This window comes from Canis aureus, chromosome 6 (genome assembly GCF_053574225.1).
Source record: "Canis aureus isolate CA01 chromosome 6, VMU_Caureus_v.1.0, whole genome shotgun sequence".
NCBI classification, from domain to species: domain Eukaryota; kingdom Metazoa; phylum Chordata; class Mammalia; order Carnivora; family Canidae; genus Canis; species Canis aureus.
The window spans coordinates 6,860,398-6,875,433 of record NC_135616.1 but is presented as its reverse complement, the minus strand read 5'-3'; the positions used below and the strand labels follow the sequence as shown (position 1 = coordinate 6,875,433).

The following is a 15,036-nucleotide window of genomic DNA, read 5'->3' as shown; positions in this document are numbered from 1 at the left end:
AAATATCTTGAAGGAAGTGTTTTATGCACATTTTTGGTATATGGTATACTTATGATGCTTATTATTTAGGTGTATGCTATGCTTTAGTTATGCTTATTATTAATTTTATAGCACCTAGATTGATGTGGCATTCCCTTGGGGAGAATAGAGTGCTGGGTACCAGCCAGTCTGACTTGTAGGAAGGCCCCTGCCAGATGAGCCCATCACCTCTTCTCCCAGGAGAGTGCCACCTAGACTCAGGAAATGAAGAAGTGGCACAGTTAGATGGTTTTGCTGGGGCTTTCCTGCGGTGTGATGTTACTTCTTTACCATCTGGGGTATTTTCACCAGCTTATTAGGACTGTGGCAAAAATTAGTGCACTTAACAAATGGTCTTGCCATTGGTAATATTTAAGAATCCAAGAGAAAGACAAGAGAGAGGGCAAAACAGAAAAGCAGATATGATTGTTGGGTGAAAAGACCATTGTTTTATTAAAGTTTTACTCTCTTAGGGTTGCAAAATAAGTATTCACATTTGTACCAGAGTGAAATTTTTGAGAGGGGCATAGAAGGGGCAGTAGCTGATGAAGGATGCATGACATCTGGTCTGCAGAATATGGATGTGGCTGCGGATGTGGTTTTATCAGGCTGAAATGGGTGCTAATAAGTATTTTTAAAGTGGTGGTGGCACCTCCCTGCAGAGGCTTTGTTCCTTTGAGCCTTGCTCCCTGAGTTCATTTATTTCTCCACAGGCTTTCAACTTCCTTATTTTGTGAGGTTTCTCATTGGAAAAGACATGTTCCTTAGGACCATTGTTAGTACTGGCTGAGGAAACAGGAGGAGGGATATATTTTGGTATTTGAAGGATGAGATCAAATTTAAAATTACAAATTAAAAATGAAAAGCACTCTTAAAAAAAATAAAAATAAAAATGAAAAGCACTCTTATGAAGGAAGCAGATGGAGCACAGTATAGATCTTGTTCGTTTTGGTGATTGGGAAAGGAGTTGCTGTATGACCTGAAAGCATACATGGATGGGGTGTAGAATCTGTTGTGGGTTGTGCCCAGCATTGTTTTACTTACGTATGTTGCAAAATGGAGCAGAATAGAATAGGAAATGTGAGTATAATACACATACACATGGCAGGAGGAATAGTGACACACATTTCTTCATACAAGTTTTGTATGTTTGTGTGTGTATTCACATGTAACATCAGATGTGTGTGCTGGGATGAATATAAAATGTATTTGGTACTATGTTGGGTCAAAGCGTTTGAAAAACGTTGGTTTTAGAGCATTGCATTGAGAGCTTGAACGTGAAAAATTCAGATTCCTTTTAGCTCCATCGGATGCTGTTGGTCGACCCTTTGGTGAATTAACTGTCCTCTGTGTATCTGTGGGTCTTTATTGTTGCGAGGATTTAATGAGATGGGAATGATATAGAACCCAGCCCAGGCACTGGGTGGCACAGTTTACTTCCCTGCATTCTCCTTTTCTCAAGAATAGCCAAGATGTGTTTTTGGAGCTTTCTTCCTCTCTTCCTTGCCTCAAAGCTAGTTCTTTTCTGAATTTAGTCTTGGTGCTGTCTTTCCATTCCCTGTGATCGTGTTTGCCTCTTTTCTCTCCATTCACTTCCTATGTTCCCTTTGTGTTTTCTTCAGCCAATTTCTTTCACAGCCAAAGGGTTTGGCCTGATAGCTTTCATCCTTGGGTTGAGAAACCAGAGAATTTTTTCCCCCTTCCTTTCTTTCAGTTTGTCCGTCTTAGTATTTTCCTACCACATTAAGAAAAAACTGTACATGTGGGTACTTGGGAACCAGTATACTATTCCATGCAAACCTTAAGCCTATACCACTTGGTGTGGTCTGCACATCAGAGCTGGTCAACACATTGATCCTGCCCATGACCACTATAGAAATCAAGAGCAAGTCATTAGAAAATTTTATAGAAATTTGTCAGTGATTTGCATCTATTTAATCTAGTAACAAATTTGGGGTTGTATTTTGCAAGTCTTTTTATTCTTTTGTGAAAGTCCATATTTATTGCATTTTACGTAAATTTGATGAGATGCATTGGATATTTTTAAAAAATGGCCCCTCATCATAGAGTGTTCAAAAAACACTTCTCTAGACAACTAAATTGTTACAACTGGTATGTATAATGGGTTAGAAGAAGAAAGAATGGCCATGTTAACTAGAGGCAAGATGTACACCAACAAAGATGGAACTTACAAACTTTCAATTTGGCTTTTGGATTTTAAGTCTATACATTTGAAGACATGGTCATAGAGGAAAAAGGAAAAAAAAAAAAAAAAGACAAAACAGCCAAAGGAAGAGAAAGGCCGATCATCCATGTGCTTTTACTAAAATTAAGAGGTTTAAGAAGTGAATTTTATAATGGCATTAAAATTTGTTGGGGGGTAACGTTCCCTTCTTGCCTTTGTTAGGGAGGAAAAAATTTCTCCTGTGCCTCAAGGGTTTTTTGGCTGGTCTAGGAATTTAATTGACACAAGACAGATTAACAGGAGAAAATAAAACTTAATTACATATGTATAGGCGAGGGGAAGGGGTTTGTAAGACTATCAGGCCCTCAAGCAGTTAGGCAGTTGAAGATTAGAGGCCATGCAGAACCAAGGAAAAGGAGGTGGACATCCAGGACTTCAAAGGGAAGAAGGACGTTTCACAGGAAGATGAAAAAAGAGTAAATGTTTGGCAAGTAGCTGTTTGCTGGGTCATGCAGAAACAATGGGACATAGAGAGGAATTTTAACAAACAGACTTTTGTAAGTTCCTGCCTGTCTACCACACTTAGCTCATATAGTAATTATCTATGGTGATGGCTCACTTTCTGGAGCAGCTCCTCTACCTAAATTCTTTTAGGGGGAAGGTCTAAGTTTCTTCCTGAGCCTTCCATTTTTTAAAAATAATCTGCCTAAAATTATCCATATGTCAAAGAGACACACTTTGAGGTGGCAAATTTTGCCCCTCTGCACCTTCTAGGTTCTTTGCCTGGTCTAATCATTAAGTTAATATAAAACAGATTAAGCAGACAAAACAATCAGAAGTTTAATATCATGTACCCTTCCTGTATACATGGGAGAGACCCTAGAACAGGAACTTCCTAAAATGGCTGAAACCATCATCTTAAATACTATCTTCAGCTAAAGACAGAGGATGTTGGAGGTGGTGAGTCTGGGAAGGAAAAGCAGTCAACAAGGGTAAGGTTGTTATGAACATTTAAGTATTTGCCTCTCCATTGATAAGTTTCTAGAAATGTGGTTTTCCCCCTTTTCCTGTAGGGGAAGGGAAACACTTACAAATAGAGCTTCCCATGGTAAGTGTCTCTTATGCAAGGCTAACTTCTACTCAGTTTTGAGAGCTTCCTGTGTCTGCTGTTTAGAATAACCAGCTACTACTAGGTATTTATCCAAAGGATACAAACATAGTGATTCAAAGGGTCACCTGCACCCCAGTGTTATAGCAGCAGTGTCCACAATAGTCAAACTGGAAAGAGCCCCGATATCCATTGATAGATAAATGGATAAAGTTGTGATATAGGTAGGTAGGTAGGTAGGTAGGTAGGTAGATAGGTAGATAGATAGATAGATAGATAGATAGATAGATAGATAGATCACAGTGGAATACTATATACACATAGTGGAATACTACTGAACCATCAAAAATAATGGAATCTTGCCATTTGCAATGATGTAGATGGAAATAGAGGGCATTGTGCTAAGTAAAATAAGTCAATCAGAGAAATATGGGCACCATATGATCTCACTCATATGTGGAATTTAAGAAACAAAACAAATGAACATAGGGGAAGGGAAGGACAAATAAGACAAAAAATAGAGAGGGAAGGTCAACCATAAGGGACTCTTAACTATAAGGAATAAACTGAGAGTCACTGGGGGGGCGGGGGAGTTGGGTTGGGGAATGGGATAGCTGGGTGATGGACATTAAGCAGGGCACTTGATGGAATGAGCTCTGGATGTTTTATGTAACTGATGAATCACTAAATTCTACCCCTTAGTTTCAGGGGGGGTAGAACTAGTAATCTACTGTATGTTAACTAAATTGAATTTAAATAAATAATTTTTTAAAAAGAGAGGGAAAAAGAATAGCCAGCTTAAAATAATCCCCATGCCAAAGAGACACAATTGGGGTAGAAAATCTTTTCCTTTTCAAGTTGATAAAATGCTGCTTCTCCACCAGCCAAAGTATTTAATAACACCTAATACTCTCTTCTTACTGGATGAAAGAAAACGCTCCTTTTTTGTTGGGCACACAAAGTTTCTGAAATGTATGAGGACAATTCATGCAGTTTCCTTCGCCTTTAAAAATCTAGAGTTTTTACCACACCAATGCAAATTTTAATGACGGGGTAGAGGGGAATAACTAATTATATGTAGCTCTGGCTGCTGTCACAAACAATGATGGAAGATAGTCCAGTCAAAAACATTTGCCAGTAGATAAGATTAAGCTAAATTTAATTCACCCAAAGATTTAAGAATGTGCATTTTTCATGTTCTTGTAAGAATCTTTCCTTTCCAGAGAATCCAAAATAAGGATTCTTAAAGTCCTTCAAAGGGTGCTTTTAAAACTCTCCCATTTGAAGCCAGCTCTGTTCCGTGGAGCTCTTTTCATTTGCCTGCAATGTTATATTCTCAACTTCTACACTTGTGACTTAAGGGTGTTTTGTTATTCGAACACAAGCAGAATTTCTATGCTAATTTGAATTCTGATTTCTTTTATTTATTTACCCAGTTGGAGTGTTTTTTTGTTGGAGGAAAAAAATTGAGGTAAGGAAGCACCTACTGAGGGAGACCCAATTAGTCTTTGAAAATGCATTTCCTCACAGCCAAAACATTGAAGCAGGAAGTGAAAATTAAACATTCAGCCATACAGAGATATTTTTAAAAACAGACTTAATAGTCTAAAATTGAATATAAATGCCTTGGATCCTTTAAACATTGGCAAGTTAACTTTACTTTCATTGCCGATAGGTGATGAATTCAGTTAAAAGACATCTCTTCCATCCTACCTGCCATTTCTGTATTCACAATTGTGAATTCACCCCCAGGATTCTGGGTTTGTCAGAGTGTGCTAAATGTAAGTGTTCACACTTTCTCATGTAAACTCACCATAAGACAATCAAGTAGAACTATCAGGAAATACTTGTGTTGGCTGAAATGTTATCTTCTGTACTTCGAAGCTGTGAGATAAGACCTCATGACCACACACAGAAATAAAGATCTTCTTCCCAAAGCTTAAATGTAGGGGCAAGATCAAGTGTGTTAAAGGTTTTGTAACCCTTCAATACTAATGTTCCTCTCTCGTGAGAAGAAACTTAGAAATTATCACTTAGAGAAATAGGAATAGGACCAGGAGGTTGTGAAGAGGACAGGTGGAAATAGATCAAGCTATATGCTAAGGAATTGCAGATAATTTAGAGAAGCCACACATTTGGTTGAGGTATGAGAAAAACAAAGTAATAATAATACTCATCACCAACAATTTTTGTACTTCTGCTATATAGCATGCATGGTCCTAAGTGCCTTTATACATTAACATTAATTATGGGAGCTACATTAAAATCCCAATGGAGAGACTCTGGATGGAAAAACAAAAAGGAACTCTCTGGTGACCATACCCCAGGGAAGGTGCTTGGTAAAGGGAGACTTTTTCCTAAAAACGGTGTGTATTGACCATAGTACATTCAGGCGGCTTCTCTACTGTCAAAAGGAAGAACAACTTTTCTTGTGACCAGTCCATGCATAATTGCTTTCTGAGGCCAGAACAGGTGAAGAAGGTGGCATGGATAGAGCTGGCACTTCCAGCAACACCACACCCATGTTCTTGGAAGATCTCTGACTAATTTCACAGAAGCACATACTTGGAAGTGATAGATTTTCTGAGAAAAACGGGTTTGGGGCTGACCACTCAAAAGCTGGGCAGCTCTGTAGCTGGAGAGCCAACAAAAACAGTAACAACGCTTCTAAAAATACTAGTCTTATCAACTCCTCTCTGGCATTCCGAATCCCAGTGACTGCATCCTCAGCCCTGTACCCTACGGCTCTGGCTTCGTCCTTCTGCTACAGTTAAGTCCCTTCTAATAGAGATCACTTTCTGCCAACTTAAGAATAGGATTCAGGGTTTGTCTTCTCCATCAGTCAATGTTCTTCCTTTTCAACTCGGGAGGGGGGCAGAAGCTCCACAGCTTCTTCTTCTGTTCTTGCAGTTTCCCAGGCAGCTTCACAGAATGGAGAGGATGGCTCTGGAAACCACTCAGCTTCTTGCCACTTCTTCCCCTGAGTGAAGGCACCACTGCAGGACTGTAGTTTTGTTTAAAAGGTCATCATGAAGCCCTTTGTTGAGATCGCTTGATAATTTTTAGGTCCTGCAGAAAGTCACACAGGAACCCGAGGGACTTTAGTGTTATATGGATGTCATGCCCCTAATTGCTAATCCGATTTGAGCTAACCTGCATTTCAGAAGCACCCCAGGTAACAAAACAGACTGTATTTTTTGGCTTGAAAAGGTTAAAAAGGAGAAAGGAGTATAAAAATTATGATCATTTGAGTGTTTATAACTTACAATACCTAAATTTCACTTTGACCTCAAGTTAAGAATTTCTGCATACATTAGACAGCTCAGAAAGCTGACGCAGCATTTTGTGCTGGAACGGAGTATAGTGGAGGATCGGTGGCTCAGCTAGAAGAATAATATTTTTTGGGATTCCTGGTGATTCCCTGAACAGTAATGGTAGGAAGCTATCCAGTTTATACCAACATGTGAAAAGAGACTTCTCTGTTTCAGCTTCATCCAGACATCCAAACTAGATGTCACAGGATACAGGAAATACACATTTTGCCATGCTTCTATGTTTACCACCGTGGCTACCTGAGTTTCACTGATGGAAATTCTGCAAGAAGTACTTTCCTTGGCCTTAGGGCACTACTACATGTTTTGCTGATTCAGCATTGGCCTCAAGGCCACATCATGGTGGGCCGTGTCACAATACACATTGTAACCATGTTGTGGGTGATGGAGCCCCACTTGATCAAATACAGAATAGATCTGCTCGGATTTACTACAAAGAGAAAAGTACGATTTTGAACTTGTGTTGTAAACACCAACAGCCAGCTTTAGAGTGGTGATGGGGTTGGTCGACCCTGCCTATTTTGAAGATTTGTTTTTTGTTTTTGTTTTTTACATTTTGTAGAATGTAGCTAACCCCGAATCATTTCAATGATATTCCCTTGCTACTTGTTCCCTTTCTGAGCCCCCAACTCATTCTTAAATCACATTTGTAGTTCTTCCTTATTATTGGAATATATGTTCCATAGATAACCCTTCCCTTGTGGCTTGGCTTTCATATTTCCAGGTGCATAACATTCATCTCTTGAAAAATTGCTCTGTTTTCAAAGAGCGACTATAATTTTCCTTCACTGTCGTGAAGGGCTTTGTTTTCTTCATATATGCTCAAATGGCACATGAAGAAACATGGGGTTATTGGAGTGTAGCAGGGTGAGTAATGGGCTGGAAGCTCAGAGGCTCAAAGTTTTGCTTTGGCCACTAACTCATCCTAAAACCTGGATAAACTGCTTCCTAATCTCTCTGTGACTCAATTCCTGTTTGTCTTTAATGTCATTAACACTACTAGCTCCTCTTACTAACAGCCTTCAGTAAACATTGTCTAATATTGTTCCCTTAACAGTAGCCTATTAATTTATAGAAGATAGAACTACATTTATGTTTTTTATTTTGTCCTTGTAATAATTCTCTGGGAAAGGTGATCTTCTCCTTTTGCTGTTTAGGAAATCACAGTTTGTAGACAAGAAAAGAAAAACTACACTTCTAGTAGTGTATGTATGTTTATAGATATCTATAGATAACATACATACATGTGTGTCCTTGAAAATTATGATTCACAATAGGGGAGATTTTAAAAAGACAATTCAACTGGGGGAATAGTATCCTCATCCAGTAGAAATCATGAGTCCAACCATATGTGAGTAATACTTTCCTTTTTCATCTTTATGCTCCAAATTTAGGTGCTCTTTCCCCTAGAGCTTCAATACATTTTTCCTCTCTGCCAAAAAGGCTTTATGATGTTCTGTTTTCCCTTTTATCCCTTTTATCTTAGAATATTTTGCTTTTATCTTCCTTTATATTTACATAAGGAAGATAAAGGCAAAATAAATGATATATAAAATTCATATAATTATTTTAATTGCCATTTCTGTTGATCTTAGACATGGGGAGGGCCTGAGTGACACAGTTGATGCCAAGGTATCTGAAAGCCTGAATCCATGTGGAAATTCTTCAGCAGTCATGGGTAGGCTAGTGCTGTGGATATAAAGATACAAATTGCTCATAGATATTTCTGCAAATGACCATCCTTTGGTTCAGTGGTTGCATCAGTACATGCTGTCATATCTGTCACGAAAACATCTCCACTATCAAGAAGTCAGTTGTTAAAGCAATGGGGAAGGGGTGGTAGCACTAAACTGCAAGAGAATTATATTGTATTGACAACAAGGAGAATCACAGGGCCAGTGAAGTTTTCTAGGATTCCACAAATTAGGCAAATCTGTTCTCTCTCTCTCTAGGTTACATGAGAATATTAAATGGCTGCAATTACCAAGTGGTGGTACCAGTAGAGAATAGTATGGTCCCATAGAACTTTCTGAGGTTCTATAGAGAGGTTCAGTATCTGTGCCTGCCAATGTGAGAGCACTGAGCCACATGTGCCCAGCCAACGCTTGAAATGTGACTCAGGACCTAGACTTTTAATATTACAGATTTTTACTTAATTTTAATGTAAATAGCCACATGTGGCTAGTGACTACCAGATAATCAGTGCAGGGCAGCAAATTATGCATATTTTTGTTGCTTAGGAGACTAATTGCAGTAACTTCAAGGGAACTTTCTATTCACTGTTCTTGGCAAACACTTGGAGGTGAAAAGGTATGAAAGAGACAGGACTCTAAAAGCCTAAGTAAGATATGGTGTATTGCAATGTCAACCCACATAAATGATGGCAGCTTGACAAATGACCAGAAATTAGTATTTCAGGCTGTAACTTCCCTTTGATTTTCTTTCCATAGGCTCTTTCATGCTGGTGAACACATCTGGAAGACCTGAGGGCCAGAGAGCCCACCTCCTCTTACCTCAGCTGAAAGAAAATGATACCCACTGCATTGATTTTCACTATTTTGTGTCCAGCAAGAATAACGCTGCTCCCGGGTTACTCAATGTCTACGTGAAGGTTAATAACGGGCCTTTGGGCAATCCTATCTGGAACATATCTGGAGACCCTACCCGCACGTGGAACAGGGCAGAACTGGCCATTAGTACATTCTGGCCTAATTTTTATCAGGTAGGTACTTTGTTTTCATTTCCTGTTTTTGATGCATCTTCTAATTTCTGAAAATATAGTTTGTATATTAGTATAATTGGAGACTATAAAAAAGTATAGTTTTTTTTTTTTTTTTATATTGAGGTTAGGGAACCTTATGCTTCCTTATGGTAAGGAGTGTGTTCAGTGTGTTACCTTGAAAAATGAGTAACGAACACCTTTCAAACTTGTTTATGCATATGTTGTTTTAAGAAAGTAAAAGAAAAATAAAAACAAAAATGTTGTTTTAAGTGACCCACAGCAGGGCAGGAAACATTATCTGCAAGTGCTATATTAAATAAGCTGTATCTGACCAACAGAGACATAGCACTTGATTCTAAAAGAGGAAGCCCCTTTTGTTCATGGGTTTTCTCACAGGAGTAAATGTCATTAAGAAGTGAGCCTCAGTGGACCAGCTAGCTAGATGCATTCCTTGTTCGCATCCCAGTGGAAAGAAAATAACATATATAGGCTAAGTCCTTGTCCTGGAGGGGCTGCTGTCCTGTTACTTGGGATATTCTTTTAAGAGCCACATTACCCATGTGGAGTTCTCCTTTAAAGTAACTAAAGAGTGGAGGCCAGGAATAGTTAAAAAGTGGCACCAAAGCAACCCTGATGTCATGTCCCTTTTGGAGGAGAGTGACTTGTATCACATGATCATCCTGTCTCAGGATCAAAGGTGGGGAATTAGTGACAATGGCATTTGGTGCCCCCCCCCCACTTTTGTCCACAGTACCTTTAAATAACTTGATATTGAGAAAAATACTCAATTAATTTCAAGGTAAGAGGATTCATTAAGAGGATTGAGATATTTTGCTTCTCTCTTCCTTAATTCCTTTGGCTCACTTAGGAGCCAGCTGGAACATAGATCCAAGATCATCTCTCATATTTAATTGAGGTGCTTGGCTAGACTCAGGGAGGGGAAAACTGAGTCTTCTCAAGGGCTGCTCATCTTTCTAATGACAGGCACAACACCCAGGAATCCATTTTGCAGGTTTGGTGTTTATTAGGAAAGATGCATCAATCCTGGTTCCTCTCCCCCTGGATTTGATAATGGGAATAAATGGACTGTCACTGTTGTGCCTCATTTGTCTCTCTACCCTTTTACCTGCAACAATTTCTAGAATTTAATGATTGAGAGATACATGTGTCTTGAATAGTACATATGTAAATTGTTAAATAGTACACACATAAATTGTTCAAAGTCTTTTAAAAGCACACTTCTTTTAAGAGTGTTAAAAATTAGGTAGGTCTAAATTTAGCAATTTACTGTTAGGAATTCATCCTAAGTAGGGAAAAATGGTTGCAAATAATTAACTATAAGGATTTTCATGGCAGTTTATTTATAATGATGAAAAATCAGAAACAGTATTATTTCCAACATTAGAGCGTTAATTAATTTATGTTACCTCAATACAAAAATGCATTTTGCAACAATTAAGAATAATGTCATGGGAAGCCACTTAATGATCTCTTGAAGCTTATGTTGCTAAGGGGAAAAACTGGTATAAAATGATAAATCCCATTGTTTAAATTTTATATATTATGTTTTTTAATTTTAAAATAATGTTTATATGATAAGGTATATATAATAATGTATAATATATATTATAAAATAAAGACTAAAATATATGCTGAAATAAATATATTAAAAAGTGATATCTCCCTAGCTAGTAGGGTAACAGGTGATATGAACTTTTTTCTTTCTACCATCTGTCATATTCTAAATTTTCTCCAATGTATATGTTCTGTTTTTATTCATAAAATGCCAAAGAGAATGGGGCATCTGAGTGGCTCAGTCGGTTAAGTGTGCGCCTTCTGCTCAGGTCATGATCTCCAAGCCCCAAGCCTTGCATTGGGCTCCCTGCTCAGCAGGGAATCTGCTTCTCTCTCTCTCTCTGTTTTCTCTACCCCTCCCCACTGCTTATTCTCTCTCTCTCAAATAAGTAAATAAAATCTTAAAATCTCAAAGAAAAAAAAAGTTTTTCTTCCACAGGGAAAATACCCTATTTAACAAATAACCTTTTTAATAACTAGATTAGCAATCAGTGGCATAATTTAAAAAAAAATTGTTTCTGGGACAAAGTTTCTTTTTCCATAGTCTTAAAAAGGAATCAGGGGAAGTGGGTTTGGTTAAGCTAGGTTTCAAAAATTTTTATATGATGGACTAGGCTAAGAAGCTGTGCTTTTAGAAACTTTTTTTGGAGGAGACCTTACCAAAATATAGAAGACATAGGTCTATGATGTTCCCATTGTCCCTCTGGAACGTGCACTTGGTTCTGCCTTAGTCTCCAGGCATATGCTGGATAAAGGCAGTGGGACAAACTTGTAGGCAAGATCAGAAGGTACTGCTCATCTGTGCTCCAATTTTCCTCTCTTTTACGTTAGCACTGCCCACCCAGAATCTCTAGGGGTGAACACCCTTGGGCCCCTCACACCTCTGGAGTCCAATGCATTGGTTTAGTTTTGACACTGGCTGCAATCCAGATCTTACAGTGGTATTTTGCTTTTGTCTAAGCTCAGGTTGCTATGACAAACTACCATAGAGTGGTGCCTCAAATGATAGGCATTCTTTTCTCATGGTTGTAGAACCTGGAGGTCCTCCTGCAGGATTCTCATAGATTCAATTCTTGGTGAGGGCCTGTCTTTTAGATGGCCTCCTTCTTGTCTTCTCACAGTATGCTCAGTGGCCTTTCCTCTGTGTGTGCATATGGAGAGAAAGAGCTCTGGTCTCCCTTCTTCTTATTAGGATGCTAATTATGGGGGCTCCACATTCATGACCTCATCTAAACCAGATTGCCTCCCTAAAGCTGCATCTCCAAGTATCATCACATTGGGTGCAGGGCCTCAACATATGAAATTGGGGAGGGACACAGCATTCAGTCCATAACAGCCTTGGCACATCAAGTTCAGACAGTTTAAATGAGAGGAATGATTTGGTTTAATGATCTTAGGAGATCGGCCTTTAAAAAGGAATTATGGAATTATATTGAAAATGAGGTGGTCCTATTATCAGGCCATTGTGATTTCCAATGAATTCTTCCTTTCTTGGGCTCTTTTGTTTTTGTTTTTGTTTTTTAGATTTTTTTTAAATTATTTATTTATTTATGATAGTCACACAGAGAGAGAGAGAGAGGCAGAGACATAGGCAGAGGGAGAAGCAGGCTCCATGCACCGGGAGCCCGACATGGGATTTGATCCCGGGTCTCCAGGATCATGCCCTGGGCCAAAGGCAGGCGCCAAACCTCTGTGCCACCCAGGGATCCCTCTTGGGCTCTTTTGAATAAAATAGTTAGCCGCCCCAATTGTGACCCTCTGACCCCCACCCCCCAGGTCCACCTATTTCCCGCTCTAACCTCTCTTACATGAGCAGTACATGACTTATCAAGTTGAATCAGAACCTAATTCTCACTATTGCTTTTTTTTGGTATATTTTTTATTGGAGTTCGATTTGCCAACATGTAGTATAACACCCAGTGCTCATCCCGCCAAGTGTCCCCCTCAGTGCCGGTCACCTAGTCACCCCATCCCCCTACCTACCTCCCCTTTCACTACCCCTTGTTTGTTTCATAATCACTATTGCTTTTTGGTTCACTGGTTGATTCATTAGGAATAGCTTTCTACTTTTGATTTAAAAGTGGATTTGTAGAGATTCTTTAATACAGCATTGCTAGGTTGTTAAGAATCTGGTGATCAACATCTGTAAAAGGTTTGGATCCACTGAAAGGTCACTTGTTAGTTTAATTTCTGAGCCCTACCACCAAACATTAGTTTTTAAAGTTTTAAAGGCATAGTGAAAAGGCATATTTCTTCTTTATCTGCTGGGCAGTGAACTTACTGAAATCATTACTCTAATAGTAACACAAGCTATCAGATAAATGGCACTCTGTAGATGAGATAATAGAGATGTCAGCAGGAAACCTTCCAGACACTGAACAATAGGGCTTAAAATCACCATGGAAAACCTGAATGATGTTTCCCAGTTGGAATGAGAAAGGTAAACCATATTAACAAAGGCAAGTAAGAAGGAGAATATCTACCAAATCCTATTCCCATCCCTGGCCCAAGGTGTCAACCTAACTGGAGATGACCAGAAAACAGTTAGAAAAGTAAGTTGCCTGTGCGTGGGCAGCACTGCCCAAGGAAAGAGCTTCCTTGCCCAATGCAGTCCTTAGCTCTTTGGGTCAGCTTGCCTTTACTGAGGAGATGGCTATCATATCCTGATGCTCTTAAAAACGTGAATCATGTGTGAGCCCATCTGCTTTTGCATTAATTTCCCACCTCGATTTATCTATCAGAAATTCTGTTAGTCTAAGGATGTGAGTCTGCCCTATGTGACTATAGTTAACCTTTGAACATTGTAGAGGTAAGGAGTGCCAACCCCCCATGCACTGGAAAAATCCATGCATTATTTTGACTCCCCTAAAATTTTACTAATAACCAACCTACTATTGATCAGAAGCCTTATCAAAAACATAAACAGTTGATTAACACAAATTTGTATGCTATATGTATTATATATTATATTCTTATAATAAAATAAGCCAGAAAAATGTTAAGAAAACATTTCAGGTTTCATATTTAGGTCTTTAATCCATTTTGATTTTTTTTTTGTGTGTGTGTGTGTGTATATGATGTTAGAAAGTAGCCCCATCTCATTTGTTTTGCATGTAGCTGTCCAGCTTTCTTAATACCATTTTTAAAGAGCTTTTCCCCATTATATTCTTGCCTCCTCTGTTATTGATTAATTGACCATATAGGCGTGGTTTATTTCTGGGCTTTCTATCCTATTCCATTGATCTTTGTGTCTGTTTTTGTGCCAATACCATACTGTTTTGATTACTATAGCTTTGTAGTATAGCTTGAAATCTGGAATGATGATACCTCCAGCTTTGTTCTTTCTCAAGATTACTTTTTGGGGTCTTTTGTGGTTTTATTAAAAGATTTTATTCATTCATGAGAAACAGAGAGAGAGAGAGAGAGAGGAAGAGACACAGGCAGAGGGAGAAGCAGACTTTACGCAGGAAGCCCGACATGGGACTTGATCCTGGGTCTCCAGGATCATGACCTGGACTGAAAGCAGCGCTAAATCGCTGAGCCACCCGGGCTGCCCTCTTTTGTGGTTCTATACAAATTTTAGTATTATTTGTTTTAGTTTTGTGAAAATGTTGTTGGTATTTTGCTAAGGATTGCATTTAATCTTGTAGATTGCAGGGCAGCCCTGGTGGCTTAGTGGTTTAGTGCCACCTTCAACCCAGGGTGTGATCCTGGAGACTGGGGATCAAGTCCCACGTCAGGCTCCCTGCATGGAGCCTGTTTCTCCCTCTGCCTGTGTCTCTGCTTCTTTCCCTCTCTGTCTCTGTCTCTCTCTCTATGTGCCTCCATGAATAAATAAATAAAATCTTAAAAAAAAAATCTTGTAGATTGTTTCACTAATTTGGATATTTTAGCAATATTAATTCTTCCAATCCATGAGTATGGGATATCTTTCCACTTGTTTGTGTTATCTTTAATTTCCTTCATTAGTGTTTTATAGTTTTCCAAGTACAGGCCTTTCACTTCAAAAAGGAAATGTTTGTAGTGCTGTTCTGTAATTATTGAGAAAAAATGCAGGTATAAGCAGATTCACAGAGTTCATACCCGTGTTCAAGTG

The 15,036-nt window shown here is 38.8% G+C and overlaps 1 protein-coding gene across 5 annotated transcripts in view; it reads left to right on the top strand.

Moving 5' to 3' along the window:
* The window catches only part of PTPRM (protein tyrosine phosphatase receptor type M), a 773,521-nt gene that overhangs the window by 281,147 nt on the left and 477,338 nt on the right, over positions 1–15,036 (top strand). For all 5 annotated transcript variants that reach the window (XM_077900010.1, XM_077900009.1, XM_077900008.1 and 2 more), the window contains exon 3: positions 9,094–9,365. In XM_077900010.1, coding sequence (XP_077756136.1) covers positions 9,094–9,365 — 272 coding nt within the window. The remainder of the gene's footprint in view (positions 1–9,093; positions 9,366–15,036) is intronic.